A 19500-nucleotide genomic window follows, 5' to 3' on the forward strand; every position below is an offset into this window, starting at 1 on the left:
TGAGGGTCCCGATCCCATCCTGACCATTCTTGACACACCCCATTGTGCTGTGCCCACAGTCAAGGTCACCGTGCTGGCCCAGGGGCCACAGCCAGGCAGATGTGAAGGGGGAGGTGGCCTCTACTGGGGGTGACCAGGGAGCCCCAGGGAGCTGCTGGGCAATCCCCGTGTGTGAGTGAGGGTCTCCAGACCTGTGCTGAGCTCCTCCTTGGGACCTTGTGGGGCTGGCTGCTGCCCTGAACGGGGGCACGACAGACCCAGACCAGGCAGGAGGAAGGTGCGGGACAGATCGACATGGACACATGCACACTGTGGGTTGAGCTTCAGAAGAGCAGGACCCTCCGGGCTCTGAGCCAGGGAGGGTCCTGGCAGGTTACCTGGAAGGGGCGATGCTTGAGCTAAGAGTTGAAGCAGCAGCCCCCAGGTCAAGGCCAGAAGGCTTTCCTAGTGCGAAGTGGGGGGAGCATGAGAGTAGGGGTGGTGTGGAGGTGGGCCTGGCTCACCAGGGCGGGGAGAGGGACCCTGGTGAGCTATGAAGCCGAGCCTGGCTGGGGGACTGGTGGAGCTGGGTCCGGGCATGGGGGCGGGAGTGCCTCATCTCCTGCTGGGTTGGTGGTGCTGGTGGATCGAGTTGCAAGTGCTTTGTGGCTGAAAGGGGAACCCACACCTGCCTGCAGCCACCACCCGCCTCCCTGCTGACTCGTCTGTGCTCGGCCAGTAATGCGAGCCCCAGGAAGGGAGCCGCAGGGCGCCCTAGGTCCCCCCCAGCCCCTGGACATCCTCTGGCTGGGCATAGCTGCCCAGTCGAGCGGATGCAGGTAAGAGAGTCCTCGGGCTTAGGAAGGCTGGGGAGTGGGGGGGCCTGGAGCTGAGCAGGGGGGTCAGGGAGAGGGACCAAACAGCGGGACAGGCTGCTGCCCACCCGGCAGCCACAGGAACCCAGGCTGTGCTCAGACTCTGCCGGCCACCACCCACCCTCTGCAGAGGCCCAGGCCCCTGTCCTCTGGGGCAGGCTCCTGTTGCCAGGGCCCAACCATGCACGATAGTCTCAGAGGCAGGCAGGGTGGGCTGCAGCTCCCCTGCACGCCTCCCCCAGGATGCTACAGCCTGAGAGTCCCCGGGTCTCCGAGGAGGGGACAGCCGCTGGGTCCCGGCGGGGTGACTGCATCATCTGCTACTCAGCCTACGACCTCGCCGGGCACCTGCCACGCCGGCTCTACTGCGGCCACACCTTCTGCCAGGCGTGCGTGCAGCGGCTGGACGCTCCGGCTCCCGAGCAGCACTGGATCCCCTGCCCACAGTGCCGCCAGAGCACACCCACACCCCGTGGAGGGGTGGCCATGCTGGACCTCGACCTGGCCGCCTTCCTGGCCGTGAAGGCTGAGCGGGAGCTGTCTCGTGTGGAGCCCCCTGCGCCCCCCAAAGGCGGCACTGCCATCACTCGGCAGCCAGCCAGGCTCTGTCCCACCTTGGGCGCCCAGCCCCACTTCCCCCAGGCCAGGTGCTGCTGCGGCCGCTGCTGGGACGCCCCTGACAGTCCCGAGGTCTGAGTCCCGGCAGGGGAGCTGCTGCCCACCGCATGTCTCTACCTTGGAACCTCCAAGGGCAGCACAGGCAGCCCAGAGCAGCCTGAGGGCCGAGCATCCCGCGGCTGCCCTACACAGACTCCCCCAGACCGCAGCCTGAGCTTGGGGGCTGTGCCCCTGGTACTATGACACTCTTTGAGACGCGGGTGACCTCCTGCTTGTCTTGGCCAGGATTCCAGGGCCTCAAACTAGCCTGACCGTGTGCAGGGGGAGGGTGCTGCTGTCAGAGTCACCTGCAAGCCCAGCCCAGGCCTGGACTCAGCTCAGAGGATGCCTCCATAGGTCTCCGGCTGCAGGCCAGAGGGTCGGGGCCTGGCCAAGTCTGTACCTGGTCATGCTGGAACCCATCTCCCCTTCCCTGTAAAAAGTCTCAGAGTTGAGAGCCAGAGCAGGGACAGAGCCACCTCCTTCATCCTTGGCTTGCGAAGCATCCCTGTGAAGTTCACTCATTCAACAAAGTGCGCTGAGCACCAACTAGGCCCTGAGCACTGTTCCCGGAGGGTCTCCTGCAGGCCCAAAGTCCCTGCCATGACAGGTGTCCGGGGAGAGGACCCTGGGTGGGGCTCGCTCTAGGACCAGAGAGGGTGGGGGCCTGCCTGAGGTTGCACAGCTCCGCAGAGCCACTCCCACACGAGGCCTTTTCCTGGCCCTCAGCTTCCTCCTGCCTCACAGGGGTCACCACACAGACCCTTCCCAGGGGCCAGAGCAGGTGCTGGAGGCTATGGACACAGACACTCCCCCAAGTCAGGCTGCAATATCCCCATCACCATCCAGACAGGAGCTGTCACACGGTCACCCAGGAGCCTCTGGGAGGGACTGCTGGGCCTGCCCCGGGCAGTGGGTGCAGGACAGGGAGGGACAAGAAAATTTGCTGAGAGGACAGTCAGGAACCTCCTCGTTCTCTGGGGCAAAGTCCCCCAGGCACACAGCGATTGGTGGGCAGCAGCTAGACCAGGCTGCTGTGGCCAGCAGGCCCCCTGGGGAGACCAGGCCCAAGAGGGAGGGGGAGGAGCATGCCCCAGCAGGGGCAGCAGGAAGGGGGCTGACCCCAAGAGGCACCTCCAGCCATGGGGCCAGTCAGGACCATTGTCCTGGGGGAGTGAACAGGGCGGGCTGAGTCTGCGGGTCCAGGTGGGGTGGGCAGTGGGCTGGGCGGCAGGGCGGCCCGGGGGGTAGGTCCTGCCCCCCCCCCCCAGCTTGCAGATGGAGGTACAACACCCTCCACCGTTCCTGCCCACTGCTGGGGTTGAGCCCGCTGGGAGCATGGCTGGGCCCAGCCCTGCCCTGAACCCGGATCTGAACTGGATGACTTCAGGGACTAGGGCCCTCCCCACCCACCTGGTGCAAAGGGCTTCCCTCCCGCCATCTGATGGGGTAGGGACGACCACAGTACGGTGCGCAGAGCTTGGGGCCTCCAGGCCGACCAGCCAGAGCACCAGCATCCTGCCCTGGGCGGGCAGCGTGCAGTGACTGGTCGCCTCGCACAGGCATCCACTCATGGAAGTCCTGCACGAAGGAGCCCTGGCCTGGCTCAGGGCCTGTGCAGGGAGAAGCCCCACTCTAAGAGGGCTGGGCCGGGGGCCTGGAGCACCTGCCCCAGGGTGATAGTGGAACCGCACAAGGCAGGCACCTGGGGTTACGACAGGTACCCCTCAGGGCCCTCGACTCCTGGGTAAACATTAATGGGGCTCAGTACACAGCAGGTCATGTGTGCGCTCAGCAGATCTTTGACCGGCAGTTGCTCCCGCCCTGTGTCTCCTCCCCGCAGGTGCCCCCTCACTACCCTCACAGGTAGGAGCTTCTAGAACGAGGTGGGGGCCCGGGGACGCCAGGACGAGGGCTGGGTGACCTCCTGGCCCAGGGCTTAGGCCCCACCCTGAGCCTCCCCGAGCCGAAGACGAAAGACAGGAGGGAGGGGTGACAGAAAGCTGCCCAGGACCTGGACCCCGGGGACTGGGAGGGAGCTGGGGGAGAAGACCAGAGAGGGGATCCAGACACAGAGGGTTGAAGAGAGGAGCCTTGGGGGGGGTGGGGGCCCCCAAACCCCTTGCCCTGCCCCCATCACTGGGGGTGCGGCCCTTATCAAGTGGAGACGTCACCGTTTGGTATCAAATACCAAAGTCTAAGCTGGGACCATCTGCAGTGTCCCGATGACACCTGAGAGGAAGGTTGCTGGGTTCCCTGCTCCTAGGCACTTCCAGCACCCGGCACCCTGTGCCCTGGGCCACCCACCAAGTCTTCTTCCAGTCAGGACCAACAAGGGAGCCAGGGAGCCAGGGCCCCCTCGACTCTGCCCCCGAAACTGGACTGGGCTCGCCTGACAACTGCCTGAGGTCACTGTAGCCATCCCCTGTAGACGAAGGAAGCGGGAAGTCTCCAAGGCCAGCAGGGGGTGGGGAGGGAAGACAGATCCCGGGTTAGAGGACCCCAGGAGGACCCGGTGGGGCAGGGGGAGGACACGTGTCTGACCTGCCTTTCCCCCCAGCAGATCCAGGCTTGGGCCTGGGTCTGTCCCTGCCAGAAATCCATGCCGAATTCCCTCACGGGTGGCCAGGTCCCCCCCCTTACTCTGGACACAGTTGGCCTGGTGGACCGGAGTCTGGGAAATGCAGGTACCAGGAGCCCCAGGGCACCAGGCCTCAGCCTGCCTCTCTGCCTACCCATCCAGCCCCTGATCCGTCGCTCTGTGTAAGTGGGGAGGGGGCTCCCGCCCATCTTCTGGAGAGCCCACAGGGGCTCGTGACAATTCTGGTCAGGGCCAGACAAGCTGGAGGTCCCCTTTCCTCTCTGCTTCCTGTTCCTGCCTCTTACCCCAAACCCCTCTACCATAGTCCCCTCCACACCCTCTCGCCCCCACCTGAGAGTATCCTTGGCCCTACTTCACCTTGGCTCCTGCAGGGACCCCCAGTTCTGCCCCAGGCTTGGAAGAGGGGGAAATGGACCCCTGGGCCCTCCCTCAGCTGAAGGACACTGGCCAGTCCTGGAAAGGTAGGTCTGGAGGTGCTGGGGAACTGACCAAATGGGGTTCTGACTCCCCACGGTCTGAGTGTGGAGAGGGTCCTTGGGGAGAGAGAGCAGGAAAGAGGTTTGCCTCAACAGGCCATATAGAAACCTGTCATGCAGACCAGCACCCCACGGATCCTTGTCCCTCAGCTCTGCTGCCTGTCATGTCTGGAGATGAGAGTCACCCCTGCCCAGCCTGCCCCTCCTTCTCCCGCCTAACAACCATTAGGTTTCAGGGAGGTCCCAGGGGCAGTTGGCTTGGCCATTCTGCAAAGGAACAGAGAAGGGACCCAGACCCTGCCCTGGGGGACAAGGAGGCAGACCCAGGCCCTGCCCTGTGCAGGGACTAAGAAGGGGGGGCCCAGTCCCTGCCCTGGAAGGAGACAGAGGAAGGGGACTGGGAGGAGTGCCAGGCAGGGCAGGGCTAGGTGGGGGCTGGCTGAGGAGAACCCTGCCCTGTGTCCTCAGAGCTCAGCGTGGCCGGAAGGGTGCTCCGGGTGGTCACTGGCTTCCTCAAGGCCTGTGGGCTCCTGGGAAACCTCTACCTTTTCATCTGCTCCCTGGACATCCTCAGCTCGGCCTTCCAGCTGCTGAGCGGTGAGTGATCAGAGGTCCGGGGTGGGGCGGGCAGCCAGCCCTGCACAGTCTCAGTGCACCTCTCTCTGGACATAGGCAAAATGACTGGAGACATCTTCAAGGACAACGTGGTGCTGTCCAACCCTGTGGCTGGACTGGTCATCGGTGTGCTGGTCACAGTTCTTGTACAGAGTTCCAGCACGTCCTCCTCCATCGTGGTCAGCATGGTGGCCTCCAAATGTGAGTGCCCCGCCCCCCCGGGCTGGTGGTGGGTGGGCAGAGTACGGGAGGCTCATGCAGCGCCCCCACAGTGCTGACCGTCCAGGTGTGTGTGCCCATCATCATGGGCGTCAACGTGGGCACGTCCATCACCAGCACCCTGGTCTCGATGGCACAGTCAGGGAACCGGGATGAGTTTCGGAGGTGAGTGGGGGGAGGGGAGGGCCGGTGCAGCAAGCAAGCCCCCGGCTGAGGCCACCGACCACTCTGCTCCACGCGGCAGGGCCTTTGGCGGCTCGGCCGTACACGGCATCTTCAACTGGCTCACGGTGCTGATCCTGCTGCCACTGGAGAGCGCCACGGCCCTGCTGGAGAGGCTCAGCGCCCTGGCTCTGGGCGCCAGCAGCCTGCGGCCCGGGGGGCAAGCGCCCGACATCCTCAAGGTGCTCACGAAGCCTCTCACACAGCTCATCGTGCAGGTGAGGACAGCCGCGGCCGGGGGGCGGGGGGGGGGCTCTGTGCCCGCGCGGCTGGGAGTGCCACGGCCCTGGGGGGGGGGGGCGCCGCGCTGGGCGGGGGAGGGCACAGTGGTCTGGGCTGCGGGCATCTGCGTCCCAGGTGAGCCCTGAGGGTCCGGTACACGGTCACAACCCCTCTGTCCCCCAGCTGGACACTGATAGGATTGCAAGCAGTGCCACGGGGAACGCCACCAACAGCAGCCTCATTAAGCGATGGTGTGGCACCAGGGAGGTGATGGTGAGGTGCCTCGGACCCCAGCCTCTGACCTGCTGAACTGCTCAGGCCGCCGGCCCTGAGCCCGTCCTGAGTCTGCCCTGCCTCGCCTCCCCAGACTTCGGGGAACAGCAGCGACTGCGGATCGACCGGCTCCGGCCCCTGCCCTGAGAGCAACAGCTCCACTGTGCTGGAGCAGCTGCCCTGTGAGGCCCCCAGCCCCCCGGCCCGTCCCCGTCCCCGTCCCCGCCTGCCCCCGGAGCTGCTCTGGGCTCACCGACCCTGCCCCGCCCCCAGGCCACCACCTGTTTGTGGGGACCGCACTCACGGACCTGGCCGCGGGCTTCATCCTGCTGGCGGCCTCCCTGCTCCTGCTCTGCACCTGCCTCCTGCTCATCGTCAAGCTGCTCAACTCTGTGCTGCATGGCCGCGTGGCCCAGGCCGTGAGGAAGGTCATCAATGCTGGTGCGGCCAGACCGGGGACACGGGGACGTGGGCTGGGGGGGATGCCGGACAGAGGATGACCCAACCCAACCCCCCGTAGACTTCCCCTTCCCGTTCGGCTGGCTCAGCGGCTACCTGGCTGTCCTCGTGGGCGCCGGCCTGACCTTTGTGCTTCAGAGCAGCAGTGTCTTCACAGCGGCCATCGTGCCGCTCATGGGTGAGCGCGGGGGACAGGCCCAGGGCTCTGGGCCGTGGGGGCAAGAGCTCAGGCCTCGGTACTGACCCCTGGCTCCCCCAGGGGTCGGGGTGATCAGCCTGGAGCGGGCATACCCTCTCTTCCTGGGCTCCAACATTGGCACCACCACCACAGCCCTGCTGGCTGCCCTGGCCAGTCCTGCGGACATGCTGCTCAGTGCCCTCCAGGTACCACCCTTCCTTTCCTCCTCCTGGCCCCCCAGCCCGTCCCACTCTCACCCCTGGCCTGGGCCTTCCCCTTGGGCTCAGTTCCTTCCTGTACAGCCCCGCGTCCAGCTTGGCCATGGCCCAGACTCTCCTGGGACCCACCACTGGCTGCCTGATCAGACCTGCAGCCTCCTCGAACCCTAGGGATCCTTTGGACATCTCTTGGACCTCCAGCCCCACTCTTCCTCTCCTGGGACCAGGTCATCTCAAGGGTCTTGGGGTGCCTGCTCTTCCTTTCTGGCAGCCCCTGCCCAAACGACCTAGAGGAATCCTTGCCCTCCACCCCCACCCCTGTGCTGCTAGCTGCATTCCTTCAAGGCATCCTGGCCCTGGGGGCCTCAGCCCCTCTATTCCACCACCTCTGGGGTGCACCCTCCCCTCAACAGCCATCTAAACCCAACAGGTCCCTACCTGGACAACCTGCCGTCTTCCTGCCAAAGCCCTGCCTCACCTGTGCTGGGTGCTCCAAGCTGCCCTTGCCCACAATTCCGCTTCCAGGATACCTCCCTCTGGTTCCCTAGCTCTGTGCCCCACACCCAGTCCCATTCAGTCCTGCTAATTCCATCTCTAAGTCACCCTTTCTGTGGTCCGCTGCCCTGGCTTGAGTTCCTGCCTAGGTGTCCAGACAGGTGCAGTTCCTGAAAGCCCAGATCTTGCTGGGCTTCTGCTCACAAGCCCTCCCTACCACCCTCCTGCATTTTTGCTTCTGCTCAGTGCACTCAGACCTTCTCAGTGCAGGGCCCTGGTCCATCCCCTCCAGGAAGCCCTCCGGATTGCACCTTCCACACCGACTCCTCGAGGCCAGCAGCCCCTGGAGGGCCTATGTTCCCCGCACGTGTGGCCCTGCACCTCCTCCCCACAGCAGCCAGGCCAGAGCCCAGGACTGAGTGGCCAAGTCCACTCACGGATAAGCAGGAGTGGGGTCACTAGCCATAAGGTGTGGGCAAGCTAAGCCGGCCCAGGGGAGCAGACCCATGTGGTCACTGGTGATGTAGTTACCACTCCGGGGTGCTAGACTGGGCTCCCAACCGCGAAGCGTGTTGGGTGGGGAGTGGGGTGGTACTGGAGAAGCAGACCCATATCTGGCTGGAACCTGCCCTTCTAGGTGGCTCGTTGTGGCCAACAAGCGAACCCCAAACAGGCTTCAGACTTAGTACCCTTTTTGCTGGGGCAGGGGCAGGGGGTGGGGGGTGAGGAGGAGGAAGAGGAGCAGGTGTCCTGGGTGGCCTCGGGGGACCTGTGTGCCATTGCGCCAGGCTCCTAACCCCCGCCTGCCCTCTGGACCTCTAGGTTGCCCTCATCCACTTCTTCTTCAACGTGGCTGGCATCCTGCTGTGGTACGTGGTGCCCGTCCTGCGGCTGCCTATCCCGTTGGCCAAGCGCTTCGGGGACCTGACCGCCAAGTACCGCTGGGTGGCCGTTGCCTATTTGCTGCTCAGCTTCCTGCTGTTGCCCCTGGCTGCCTTTGGGCTCTCCCTGGCAGGAAGCACGGTGCTGGCCGCAGTCGGGGGACCCCTGGTGGGGCTGGGGCTCCTCATCACCCTCATCAGCGTCCTGCAGCGGCACCGGCCGGCCTGGCTGCCCCGCCGTCTGCGGTCCTGGGCCTGGCTCCCACTCTGGCTCCGTTCTCTGGAGCCCTGGGACCACCTGGTCAGCCGCTGCTGCCCCTGCAGGGTCTGCAGCCCCCCTCGGGCCGCTGCCAAGGAGGCCCACTGCTATGAGAACCCTGAGGTCCTGGCCTCCCAGCAGTTGTGAAGGGGGGTACCCCCTCTTCACTGACTCCTGGGTGCCCTGGGGGATCCCCGTAGCAGAAGACCTCGGAGTCACCTGGCTTGCCTTCTTTGCAAATAAACAAGGCTATGACCCAGGTGTGAGTGGTCTTCACTGCCCTGCCTGCAGAGGCCCCCTGACCGGGCCCCGAGGCGGACTGGAGGTGCACAAGCGGTAGCTGTCCCCCAGTTAACACTCAGGACAGACTGAAGCCCGAGTGCGCGCGGGCACACAGCTAACCCCGGAGTTCCAGGCTGTAACTCTGTTTCTCTCCTGAGTCCCTGGGGACAGAAGGCGCCAAGTGGCGGCCAGCCTGGAGCGTGGAGATATCCTTCAGAAAGAATCTGTGGCTGGACGTGGCTGGGACCCTTCACCCTGGGTGAAGGAGGGAGGAGCCACCGGCTCCCACGCCCCACCACCTGCAGAGGATGCACTCTACTGAGCCAGGTGGTGCTGGCAGCCCCTCCAGGGACCGGCCTCATGGGTCCCACAGATGCCCAGGGAATGCGGAGGGGAGGAGTGAGGACCTGGAGGCCCCAGGGCCCCCCCCTGTACTGACCACCCTCCCCCCAATGGGCAGGGCGCAGGGCAGTGTCCAGGTGAGACACAGGCATACGGCTGCCATGGGCCAGCAGAACAGGTACTCAGCGCCCCCCAACCCAGCAAGACCCACCAGGAAGTGGGTCCTGCCGGCCACCCCTAGAGCTGCCCGCACCTGGAGCCCATGCCACCATGCCACCCCAAACCCCTCAGCCGTGAGGCGGACGAAGGTCAGGTGAGGGAGGGTGCGTCCCCCCATGGGGACTCCTGCCCACCCCCTGCCTCTCCCCATGGCGGTAAGTCATGTCTGCCTGCCAGCGGGTAAGGGAACTGCCCCCTTCCAGCCCAGGGCTTCCCACAACACGCCTCCCCCAAAATACCATGAGGAGAAAAGAAAGCTTCTTCAGTAGGATTCAGTGTGCTGCCCAGACCTTATGCGCTGAGGGGCACACACCCACAGACCAGAGGTGGAGGGGACCTGGGCAGGGGTTTGGCTCGCCCCAGTTCTCAGTATGCTGCTATGGGCAGTAACCTCCTTATCCAGGGAATGCTGCCTCCTCCCCAGTCCTCCAGTTTCACCCACCAGACCCAGTGAGGGGAGAGGAGGCCTGGGGCACTCTGGGGCCAATGCTTGCCCCTGGTCCTGCCCTCAGTCCCTTCAGCCGCCCCCCCCCATCTCCCTGCTCCTCTCAGTGCCCTCCCTCTTCATGTTCCCTGTCCCCCCAAACAAGCTTCCAGGCCTCCTAGGCCTGGGGTTCGCTGCCCACCAAGGGTGGTAGCTGCCTGTCTGCGGCTCATGGGAGCACGACCCCGGGGCCGGCTCATACACCCCAGCTTGCCCCCACCAAACTGACTTCTATGACCTCAGGATGCTCCTAGGGGTGGACATCAGCCTCACGCTCCTTCTGATGAAAGTTCTCTGAGGTGGGGCTGGGCCTGGATAGCTCCCTGGGGGGACAGGTGCGGTGCTTTCCCTCCCTACAGTGGGGACACAGAGAGAGGGGAAGAAAGTACTCCATGCACCCCTCCTTCCGGGGCGGGTGAGGCCGCCCACAAAGGCCGACTGCGGGTCCTTTGAGGCCGTGAACGACTGTCTGCCTGCTGCCCCTGCCTGGCGGTAACGCACCCTCCCGCTGGGACCATGGCCACGAGTAAACAGAGCCTTCATTTGTGGATGCCGCCAACAGCTGCAGGCTGGGGCGGGAGGGCCCGGCGCCCAGCACTCCCACAGCCCCTGCCCAGGCTTCCCTGCATGTCTGGCCCTTTCTGCCCTGCATCCCTCCTGGCCACAGACTCCTACTGGGCCCAGGCTACTGGGGCTGGCCTCCTGCCCCATGCAGGCCCACCTCTCCACAGTGTGGCAGGAACACCCTTGGTTCAGGGTGGGGTTCTGTAGGGCCTCCCCCAACCAGCCCTGTACGGCAGCAGCCACTGTGCTCCTTGGGCTCACCCCTGAGAGCCACAGGGAGACGTCCATGGTCTTGTTCTCAGTGTCCATCTCCCTGAGGCCATGGGAGGGTCAAAGTGGACAACCTGGTGTCTCATAGTTCTGGGGCTCACACCCGGGCAGAAAGTGGGAATCTCAGGCCACGGAGCTGGGGGTAGGGGATGAGCAGAGGCGGCTTTGACAAACACCTCATTGACTCACTGGGGGAAACATCCGAGCTTCTCGCTTTCTCACCGGATTGATTCGTGCATTTATGACTGCCGCAGAGCCTGGGCCTTGCCGGCTGCCGCTTGGGCGGCTAAGCTAACTTTGCAGGGCACAGTGAGGAAACCAAGGATGCCCGTGCACACGCTGAGCCTGGAAGACCTGCGGGCCACAGCAGCGAGGCCCACCTTCCTGCACAGGTATGCGGGGGAGGGGGCCGGCTCCCTACGGCCCTGCCCGAAACACTGGCACTCTGCCGTGCTGACTCACCCTCCAGGCCAGGACTGCGGGTCCGGGAGCAGCGCAGCGGCAGACCACTCTCCCAGGGATGGGCATGCTAATAATCTCTACGCCAGCCGCTGCTTGTCCCAACAATTTCATCCACAGATTCGGGGTCGGACGTCGCATCCCACTATACGTTTTAGGGCCGCGTGTGTGCCGTAACACCGTAGTACTGAGTGTGGTACGGTACTATCTGAAGAGAGTGCTTTCCTTTTAGGGAAAAACAGAACCACGTATTGCCCCCAACACCCGTGGGGTAAAAAGCTCACGGAGAAAACTGCAATCTCGAGAGGCTCCTGGGACCAGCAAGGGACACCGTTCGAGGGAGACCCAAGGGCGTGACCGAGTCGTTTGAAAATGTTAACAACACACACCGCAAGTGCGATTTTTAAAGCGATGGATTGAAGGTGCGACCACAGGTCACTTAACTGCTTTTCGTTCATAGACTTTCCCCCTCCGAACATTAGGGAAAAGCCAAAGCGTCTGCCAGCGCAGGTATGGCTGCGGTAGCGGGGGCAGGGAGCCCGCAGGTCGGGGTCGGAAGCCCGCCCGCGTCTCCACGCAGCTCTGCGCGTTCCTGGGGCCGAGGCACCAGGCGACCGGCGCGGGGCCAGCGCCGTCTCCACAACAAGTGCGCGGCAGCCCGGCCGGCCCCCGCCCTCCCCGCCCCTCTCCGGGCCCCGGGGGCAGCGGCCCCACGTGCTCCCTCACCTGACCGCCACCGGGGGCGGGCGTGCGGACCGGGGAGGGCAGCAGGCCGCCCCCTCCTCCGCGCCGAGACCCCGCGTTTCGTACCCCCAGGTCCCCGGCAGCCGCCCCGGAGAAGGCGCTCGGCGGGCCGGGCCCGCGCGCTCGCCCCCCGGGGCTGCAGAGTCTCCCGCTCGCGTGCGCGCCCGGGCCGCGAGGGCACAGCTCCGCGCCGCCGCCCCACCTGCATTTCCCGGGGCGCCGACCCCCGGGCTGCGCAACCCCCGCCCCTCGGCCCGGCCGGGAGACCCTCCCCGGGAGGCCCGCCCCGCCCGCGCGCGTCCCCGCGGCACTGCGGCGGTTACCAGGACGCCGGCCCTCGGTCGGCGTGCTCTCCGGGGCCAGCCAATGAGGGGGCAAATCAATCATTTGAACCAGCCAATGGACGGAGCACTGCAGCGCGAGGGAGGGGGTTTTGATAGGGGGAGCGGAGGCCGAGGCGGACCAATAAAGAGCGAACGGCGTTGGGAAGGTGGGCGTTAGGCGGCCGGATTGACGGGAAAGGCAGCCAATCAAATCAGGACGCTGGCCAGCCTCGTTCTGGCAGCCCAATAGGAGGCTGGCGGGGGCGGGCGCGGCGGATATATAAGCGCTGGCGGAGCGTCGGTTGTAGCACTCTGCGCGCCTGTTCCTCCGGTCTTGCGTCCGTCCTTCCGCCAGCGCCGCCGCCGCCGCCATGAGGGAGATCGTGCACCTGCAGGCCGGCCAGTGCGGCAACCAGATCGGCGCCAAGGTGGGCAGTGGGGCGCCTGGCGCCCGGCGCGGGTGACCCGGGCGGATGGGCGGGCGGCAGAAAAGATGGCGGCAGCGGGCGGGTGGGCGGGCGGCCACCCGCATTGCGGCCCGGCACGGGGTCGGAGCCGGGGCTGCGGCGCGGGCCCCCGGGGACGAACCTGACCTGGCGGCGGCGGCGGCAGCGACAGAGGCGGCGGCGTGGGGGGAGGGGAGGGCCGCGCCCATCCGGGGCGGGGCCGGGTCCGGGCACCGCCGGCGTGACTCAGCCCGGGCCCGGCCCGCCTGCGTCCCTCGCAGTTCTGGGAGGTGATCAGCGACGAGCATGGCATCGATCCTACCGGCACTTACCATGGCGACAGCGACCTGCAGCTGGAGCGGATCAACGTGTACTACAACGAGGCCACCGGTGAGACACCACGCCCCTTCCCCAACTCCTTCCTGCTTTCCCGCGGCCTTCCCCTCGCTGACGGCCTCTTCCCCCCCTCCCTCCACCCGCCCCAGGTGGCAAGTACGTGCCCCGCGCTGTGCTCGTGGACCTGGAGCCGGGCACCATGGACTCCGTGCGCTCGGGGCCCTTCGGGCAAATCTTCAGGCCGGACAACTTCGTTTTCGGTGAGCCGCGGGGTGGGGGCTGGGCGGCGTCCTGATAACCAGGACGGCTCAAAGGTCAAAGGGTGCCCAAGGTCACTGCCGTCAGCACCGCAGAGCTGAGGTCTGATCCGTGTCCCCCCGGGCTGAAGCTCCCACCCCTGCACACCTCCTTTCCCTGGAGTCTCTCAGTCTCCTTCTAAAGCGGCTTTGGGAGGAAGGCCCAGCTGTCCACCCGCAGGGAAGGAGCCGGCAGATGTAATCTCTCTGCTACAGACATTGAGTTGGAGGCAGTGGAAGCTGTGTTTGCAGCTCATCTGTCCTTGAGAATTGGCAGGGGCTGCCTGTGGGAGGGGATGGCCTGTTAAGCCATCTTGGCCGGAGCTCTAATTTAATTTTTAAACGGGTAGGTCATTGCTTTATCAGTTTGGGGGTCCATTTGCTCTACCTGCAGGCTGAGCTCTGTGTGTCCACTGTGTTATTTGGGCTTTTTGGCACGGGTGACCAGTGGAGACCACATGCCCAGCAAAGAGTGACTGGCTGCCCTCTTCCAGGTCAGAGTGGTGCTGGGAACAACTGGGCCAAGGGGCACTACACAGAAGGCGCAGAGCTGGTCGACTCGGTGTTGGATGTTGTGAGAAAGGAAGCTGAAAGCTGTGACTGCCTGCAGGGCTTCCAGCTGACCCACTCCCTGGGTGGGGGGACTGGGTCTGGGATGGGTACCCTCCTCATCAGCAAGATCCGGGAGGAGTACCCAGACAGGATCATGAACACATTCAGTGTGGTGCCCTCGCCCAAAGTGTCGGACACGGTGGTGGAGCCCTACAATGCCACCCTTTCAGTCCACCAGCTCGTAGAAAACACAGATGAAACCTATTGCATTGATAATGAGGCCCTCTATGATATCTGCTTCAGAACCCTAAAACTGACCACACCTACCTATGGGGACCTCAACCACCTGGTGTCAGCCACCATGAGTGGGGTCACCACCTGCCTGCGCTTTCCTGGCCAGCTCAATGCTGACCTGCGCAAGCTGGCCGTGAACATGGTCCCCTTCCCCCGCCTGCACTTCTTCATGCCTGGCTTTGCCCCACTGACCAGCCGAGGCAGCCAGCAGTACCGGGCCCTGACAGTGCCTGAGCTCACCCAGCAGATGTTTGATGCTAAGAACATGATGGCTGCCTGTGACCCCCGCCATGGCCGCTACCTGACTGTGGCTGCAGTATTCAGGGGCCGCATGTCCATGAAGGAGGTGGACGAGCAGATGCTGAACGTGCAGAACAAGAACAGCAGCTACTTCGTGGAATGGATCCCCAACAACGTGAAGACGGCTGTGTGTGACATCCCACCCCGGGGGCTAAAAATGTCTGCCACCTTCATCGGCAACAGCACGGCCATCCAGGAGCTGTTCAAGCGCATCTCGGAGCAGTTCACCGCCATGTTCCGGCGCAAGGCCTTCCTGCACTGGTACACGGGCGAGGGCATGGACGAGATGGAGTTCACCGAGGCCGAGAGCAACATGAACGACCTGGTGTCCGAGTACCAGCAGTACCAGGACGCCACGGCCGAGGAGGAGGGAGAGTTCGAGGAGGAGGCCGAGGAGGAGGTGGCCTAGAGCTGTTACCTGGTAAAGCGCGTGGAAGCTGTGTGAACTCTTTATTCACTCACAACCTGTTCTCTGTGTGCACTTGCTCTCCTTCCTGTCTTGACGTCACATGCTGTACAGACGCCACCATTAAAGCATTTTCATAGTGTCTGGTGTCGCCTCTCCAGTTCCTTCTGATAGGCCTTGCGGGTACTGTTGCCAAACGTCAGCGCATAGTTGTCCTGCATGGCTGCAAGGGGCAGTGCTGCAGCTGAGCCCCTGGCCTTGCCACACACCCCCGTAGGGGTCAGCACAGGCTCGGGGCTGCCCTGGGCACCTGCCTCCTGCCTGGCCTGGCCTGTCCACAGTGAACCTCTGGAGGGCCAGTATGGTCTGGAAGCAGCTGGCCTTGTGTCTGTGGCTTTTTGAGTTCGAGGAGGGGTGAGCCCCTTCTATACTGGGGAAGAGAAGATGAGCGGGAAACCTGGGGCCATATAACTGGCCCTGTGCCAGTGGTACAGCATGGGCAGAGGGCACCCCAGTCACCCAGTTCCTCCCTAGAGTGGCCTGGTCACTGCGATCTTGTCTAGGAAGTAGGTGAGGGACCCACTGTGTACTTACATGGTATGAACCCCATGTAGAAAGGTATCAGGCCCTGGCTTCTGTAGATGGTGTTGCTAGGCCAGTGTGTCTTGGGCAGCCTCTTACCCAGGGCACAGATGGGATTTCTGAACAGGAACTGGAGAAACAGGCAGGTGCTGACATGTGCTGTCTTCCCCAGCTCATAACCAGTAAGCAGTAGGTCATGGTGGGGGCTGGGCTGCTATTCTGACAAGTAGCTAATGCTCAGGGTTCTCTTGGTCTTACTCGTCCCCACAGTGCTTCGGAGCAGGGAACCTAGGCCGGTCAGGAGAACGAGGCGGGTGCAGAGGGGGAGCAGCCTCCTCAGGCCAGGTGGCACCAAGGCTGCCCTTCACAGCCCCCTCCAGGGAAGCCAGCTGAGCCTTGCCCATGATCCTGCCTGCCCAGAGGTGTGGATGCCACTGTGCAGGCCATGCTGGGCATTTGGGAACAGGCCCAGGGGTGTCGTCCTCGTACCTGGTTCTTGTCGAACTCATCCATAGCCTGTGTGACACCATCGCGGTAATTCACCCCCATTACCCAGGCAAACCGAGGGACAAAGCCAGCATAGCCTAGGGGAGGAAGTGGTCAGGGTCCTGCCCCAGGCCCTGTCCACCTTCCCCTGGGCATACCCACCTGCTCCCAGGTGTGTCAGGGAAGTCTGTTCAGGCTCTTTCCTTTCCCTAAACGTTGTCAGCTACCTGCTGGGGCCAGGCGGCTGTGGGTGGACAGGAGTTTCCCAACTTGGGAGAAGCTAAGCTCTAGGAAACAGTTCTCAGGGCAGGGGCAGGGCTGTGGACAGATCCATGGGCAGTTCTCTTCACTTGCTCTCTCATCCTGCCTGGGCCCCTGGAACCTTGGAGTGTGCGTGGGGAGGGGGGGGTGAGTGTTCTCATACCCACGCCCTGGGCACCCACCTGAGATGGCTTTGCGTTGGATCAGGTTGGGGTGGTCCAGCTGAGGTAGCCTGTGGAACCTGCCCACATCCAGTGTCTCCTGCTGGTGAGCTGGGGGTGGGTATTCATCCCTCCTGCAGTGGTACAGCTGAGATGGAAGGAGAGCAAGTCACTGCTTCAGCCCCCACCTGGGTCTGGCTGGGGTGAGGCTTGGTCCCAGCACCTCTCCCAGTTACCTGGTCCTGCCCAGGGGCCTCGTGGACAGGGGTGGTGCTCTTCCAGCCCTCCTCCCCATATGCCAGCCGCAGGCCTGGGTGTCCAAAGTCTCTGGAGTCCCCCTTCCTGCCTGGTGGGCACGGAGGGTACGGGGGGTAGGGCATGAAGCCCGCAGGCAGCAGGACCTGCCTGGATACGTTCTCTATCCCTGGCGGCCCCTTCTGGGCATCCACCTCCTGGGATGGGAGCCGGCCCAGGATCTCAAAGTTCTTGTAGGGCTTCAGACCTGTGCGGACAGGGAGGGTATGAGTGACAACAGGCAGGAGGGGGAGCCTGGGGCAGGCAAGGCTGGTGGGCGGGCGGCTCACCAGTGTAGTGGGGGATGTAGGGCTCAGTCAGGTCACGGCAGGGGATCAAGGGTGGCTTGGACTTGCTGAAGTCCTCGATGAACTTGGGCTTGGATATGGGGGACAGCACGGAGCAGGGGCTCTTCTGCACGCTGGGGTCTGTGAGCAGCTGTGCTGTGGTGCGCCCATAGGTGTTCCCCACCTGGTAGCGCAGCTGCGGATAGAATCCCGCATAGCTGCAGAGGGAAGAGGAGGAGGAGGCGGGGCCCCTCGTGCAGGCTGTGGAGCCAGCCTGCCGGCCGCAGGCAAAGGTCCTTGAGCTCACCTACGGCATGGGAATCCCAGGCGCACCTTCCTCCTGAGGCTCTTGAGGCTTGAATGGCTGGCACAGGCCAAGCACTAAGAACAGGCCTGGCCCGCAGGTGGGATGCGCTGCCTCCTCACCATCAGGTTGCCATCTGCCCTCCACCCAGCCATCCTCAGACCAGGAGCTTAAGGATGAGGGAACGGGGAGCTCTGCCCCCGTGAAGCATTCACAGGGATGGTGACCGGGTCCAGGCCTGGACCGAGGCACAGCGCAATCTACACAAGGTGGTCCCCCCGGGGGGGGGGGTGCGTTGCAGGACTTTTGCCACCCATGAGGCCAGGACTTGAGAGGCAGGTAGGAAGGCTGCTGGTAGGAGGTGATGGCTGAGCTGAGTGTTGTTTAGAGATACAAGGGAAAGTATTGTAGGCCTCACTGTACCCCAAACGGGGTAGCACTGGGGCCAGTGTTATCACCCAAGCAGTGCGAATTGTTTTCTTTCAAAAAAAAAACCTGCCAGAGTGAATGCAGAATTGCTAGTCTGAGAGATAAGCAGGGCTAGGGCACCAAGGGTAAGAGCCCTTCTCTGTGTCGCATGGCCCGGCATTTCCCTTAGAACCACTGTGAGAAGTTGGGCCTGACTCCTTCCGGCCTTCCTTCCTTCCCAGGGATCTGTGTGTATGCACGTAGGTGTGCACATATACTCCACAGAGGGCTCGCTTTTGTTTTAGTTTTTACATGAGAGGAACCTAGCAAGGCAGCCTGGCGTCCCTGCCAGTCCGCCTCCTCTGGAGACTACCTCTTTAAGACACGCGGCGCTCTAGGGGGCATCCGGGGCTTACTTAGCCAGCCTCGGCCAGGCCAGCCGTTGGGCTGTCCCCAGTGTCCTGCTCTTCACAGGCATGTTGGCCATCTGGTGGGGCTCTCAGCACAGAGCGAGCAGGGAGGGTAGGGGTGAGGCCTCAGCAGGCTTGCCTTAGCACTCCTGCCTCAGGCCTCACCCCTACTCCCCAGCTCTGGTATTCTCTTCACAGGTGGCCTTGAGCCCTCAGGCCCCAGCCCCACTCCCCCTCCTCCGCAGACCTCAGCCTCCTCCAGGGCTCCAGCACTTACCCAGGGATATAGTGAGGTTCTGGCGTGAAGAGGTTGTGTTTCTGAGTAGCTGTCATCTTGCCTCAACAGTGCCTTTGATGGCTCCAGCCCCTTCCAGCTATCTGACTCCCCTCCCTCAGGAGTCCCTGTTGCCTGGAAACCATTGTGAAGGGGCCTGCCATTGTTGGGCCCTACCTGGTCCGGGACCCTTCCTTAACCCTGTGAGTGCTCCCGTTTTACAGGTGGAACTCCTAGGCCCAGACAGACAACAGGCTAGGAGTGTCAGCCTGAGGACCTCAGAGCTCAGAGCAGTAGGACAGCCATGTTGGCCCTGCTGGGAAGGGTTGGGTGGGATTGGGCCTGGACCCTTGCTGCCTCCAGGAGGCCAGAAACCAACTGAAAAGTCGCTTTCCCACCTCTGCGGGCATCCTGAGAGGCCTCATCGGGGAGCTGTTTGAGCTGCAGGGTTGTTGGGACTCTGTCCTGGAGAGACTTTCCCCTGGAACTGGGCACTGTTTTCCATTTCAAACAATACCTGACTTTATGTGTTTGTATAGGAATGACGTTCTACCTATAAAAACAAAGGAAAAGATGAGCAGATTCTAGTACACGTCAAAAAACACCAAAAATACTAAAAGGCAGACTACAAGCGGGGAAAAAAGGATTGCAACAAGTGTTGGGGAGAGATACGCTGTCAGTGTGAAAACTTCACAAAAACAAGAAAAAATAACACCGTGGTAGGAAAATGTAACGTGAACGTCTTAAGAACAGAACCCACAGTCAGGGAACAGATAGACACAAGGTGGAACCTCACGCCAGTGCTGCTCATGGAGGTGGCTGGCACTCGCTGCAGCAGGCCACGGGCGCTGTCCGGAAAGCAGCTGGGGGATGCATTTCAGGTCCTCACTGGACATCACCTACTTGGACGGGCCGCTCCTGCTCACAGGAACCTGTCCGAAGGAAACGACATCTAGCTGAGGACATCTGTGTGATGCCAGCCATCATGGTAATATTTGGTACAGGGAGAAATCGGGGCTATCTCAGATGTCCAGTGACGGGGGCTTTGTTACGAGAGCTACGCCTGCAGAACACCAGGGAACAGCG

General features: G+C 63.3%; 4 protein-coding genes and 1 long non-coding RNA gene across 5 annotated transcripts in view; 3 read left to right on the top strand and 2 right to left on the bottom strand.

The window, feature by feature from the left end:
- LOC121103136 overlaps positions 1-5617 on the bottom strand; it is a 10511-nt gene extending 4894 nt beyond the window's left edge. The window contains exon 1 of the long non-coding RNA XR_005835305.1: positions 5135-5617. This is a non-coding gene — a long non-coding RNA (uncharacterized LOC121103136). The remainder of the gene's footprint in view (positions 1-5134) is intronic.
- TUBB4B (tubulin beta 4B class IVb) overlaps positions 1-15089 on the top strand; it is a 23116-nt gene extending 8027 nt beyond the window's left edge. Inside the window, exons 3-6 of the mRNA XM_040632268.1 lie at positions 12626-12745; positions 13045-13153; positions 13249-13359; positions 13890-15089. Coding sequence (XP_040488202.1) covers positions 12689-12745; positions 13045-13153; positions 13249-13359; positions 13890-14950 — 1338 coding nt within the window. The 5' untranslated portion in view covers positions 12626-12688 and the 3' untranslated portion in view covers positions 14951-15089. The remainder of the gene's footprint in view (positions 1-12625; positions 12746-13044; positions 13154-13248; positions 13360-13889) is intronic.
- LOC121103134 (RING finger protein 224-like) lies at positions 1098-1550 on the top strand. The gene has a single exon (XM_040632272.1). It carries the CDS (start codon positions 1098-1100, stop codon positions 1548-1550), a length of 453 nt encoding a protein of 150 aa, XP_040488206.1.
- On the top strand, positions 4114-8777 carry SLC34A3 (solute carrier family 34 member 3). The gene is made up of 12 exons (XM_040632267.1): positions 4114-4198; positions 4485-4574; positions 5058-5186; positions 5262-5405; positions 5477-5588; positions 5668-5863; positions 6051-6140; positions 6235-6322; positions 6414-6581; positions 6661-6777; positions 6859-6983; positions 8313-8777. The coding sequence occupies exons 1-12, from the start codon at positions 4114-4116 to the stop codon at positions 8775-8777; spliced, it is 1809 nt and encodes a 602-aa protein (XP_040488201.1).
- FAM166A (family with sequence similarity 166 member A) lies at positions 15082-18473 on the bottom strand. The gene is made up of 7 exons (XM_008704360.2): positions 18418-18473; positions 17022-17236; positions 16674-16939; positions 16459-16585; positions 16019-16113; positions 15542-15659; positions 15082-15170 (listed from the first exon to the last, which is right to left on the bottom strand). Exons 1-7 carry the CDS (start codon positions 18471-18473, stop codon positions 15082-15084), a joined length of 966 nt encoding a protein of 321 aa, XP_008702582.1.
- Between the last annotated feature and the right edge of the window lie 1027 nt (positions 18474-19500).

This window comes from Ursus maritimus, unplaced genomic scaffold, assembly GCF_017311325.1.
Source record: "Ursus maritimus isolate PB19 unplaced genomic scaffold, ASM1731132v1 scaffold_17, whole genome shotgun sequence".
Taxonomy (NCBI): Eukaryota; Metazoa; Chordata; class Mammalia; order Carnivora; family Ursidae; genus Ursus; species Ursus maritimus.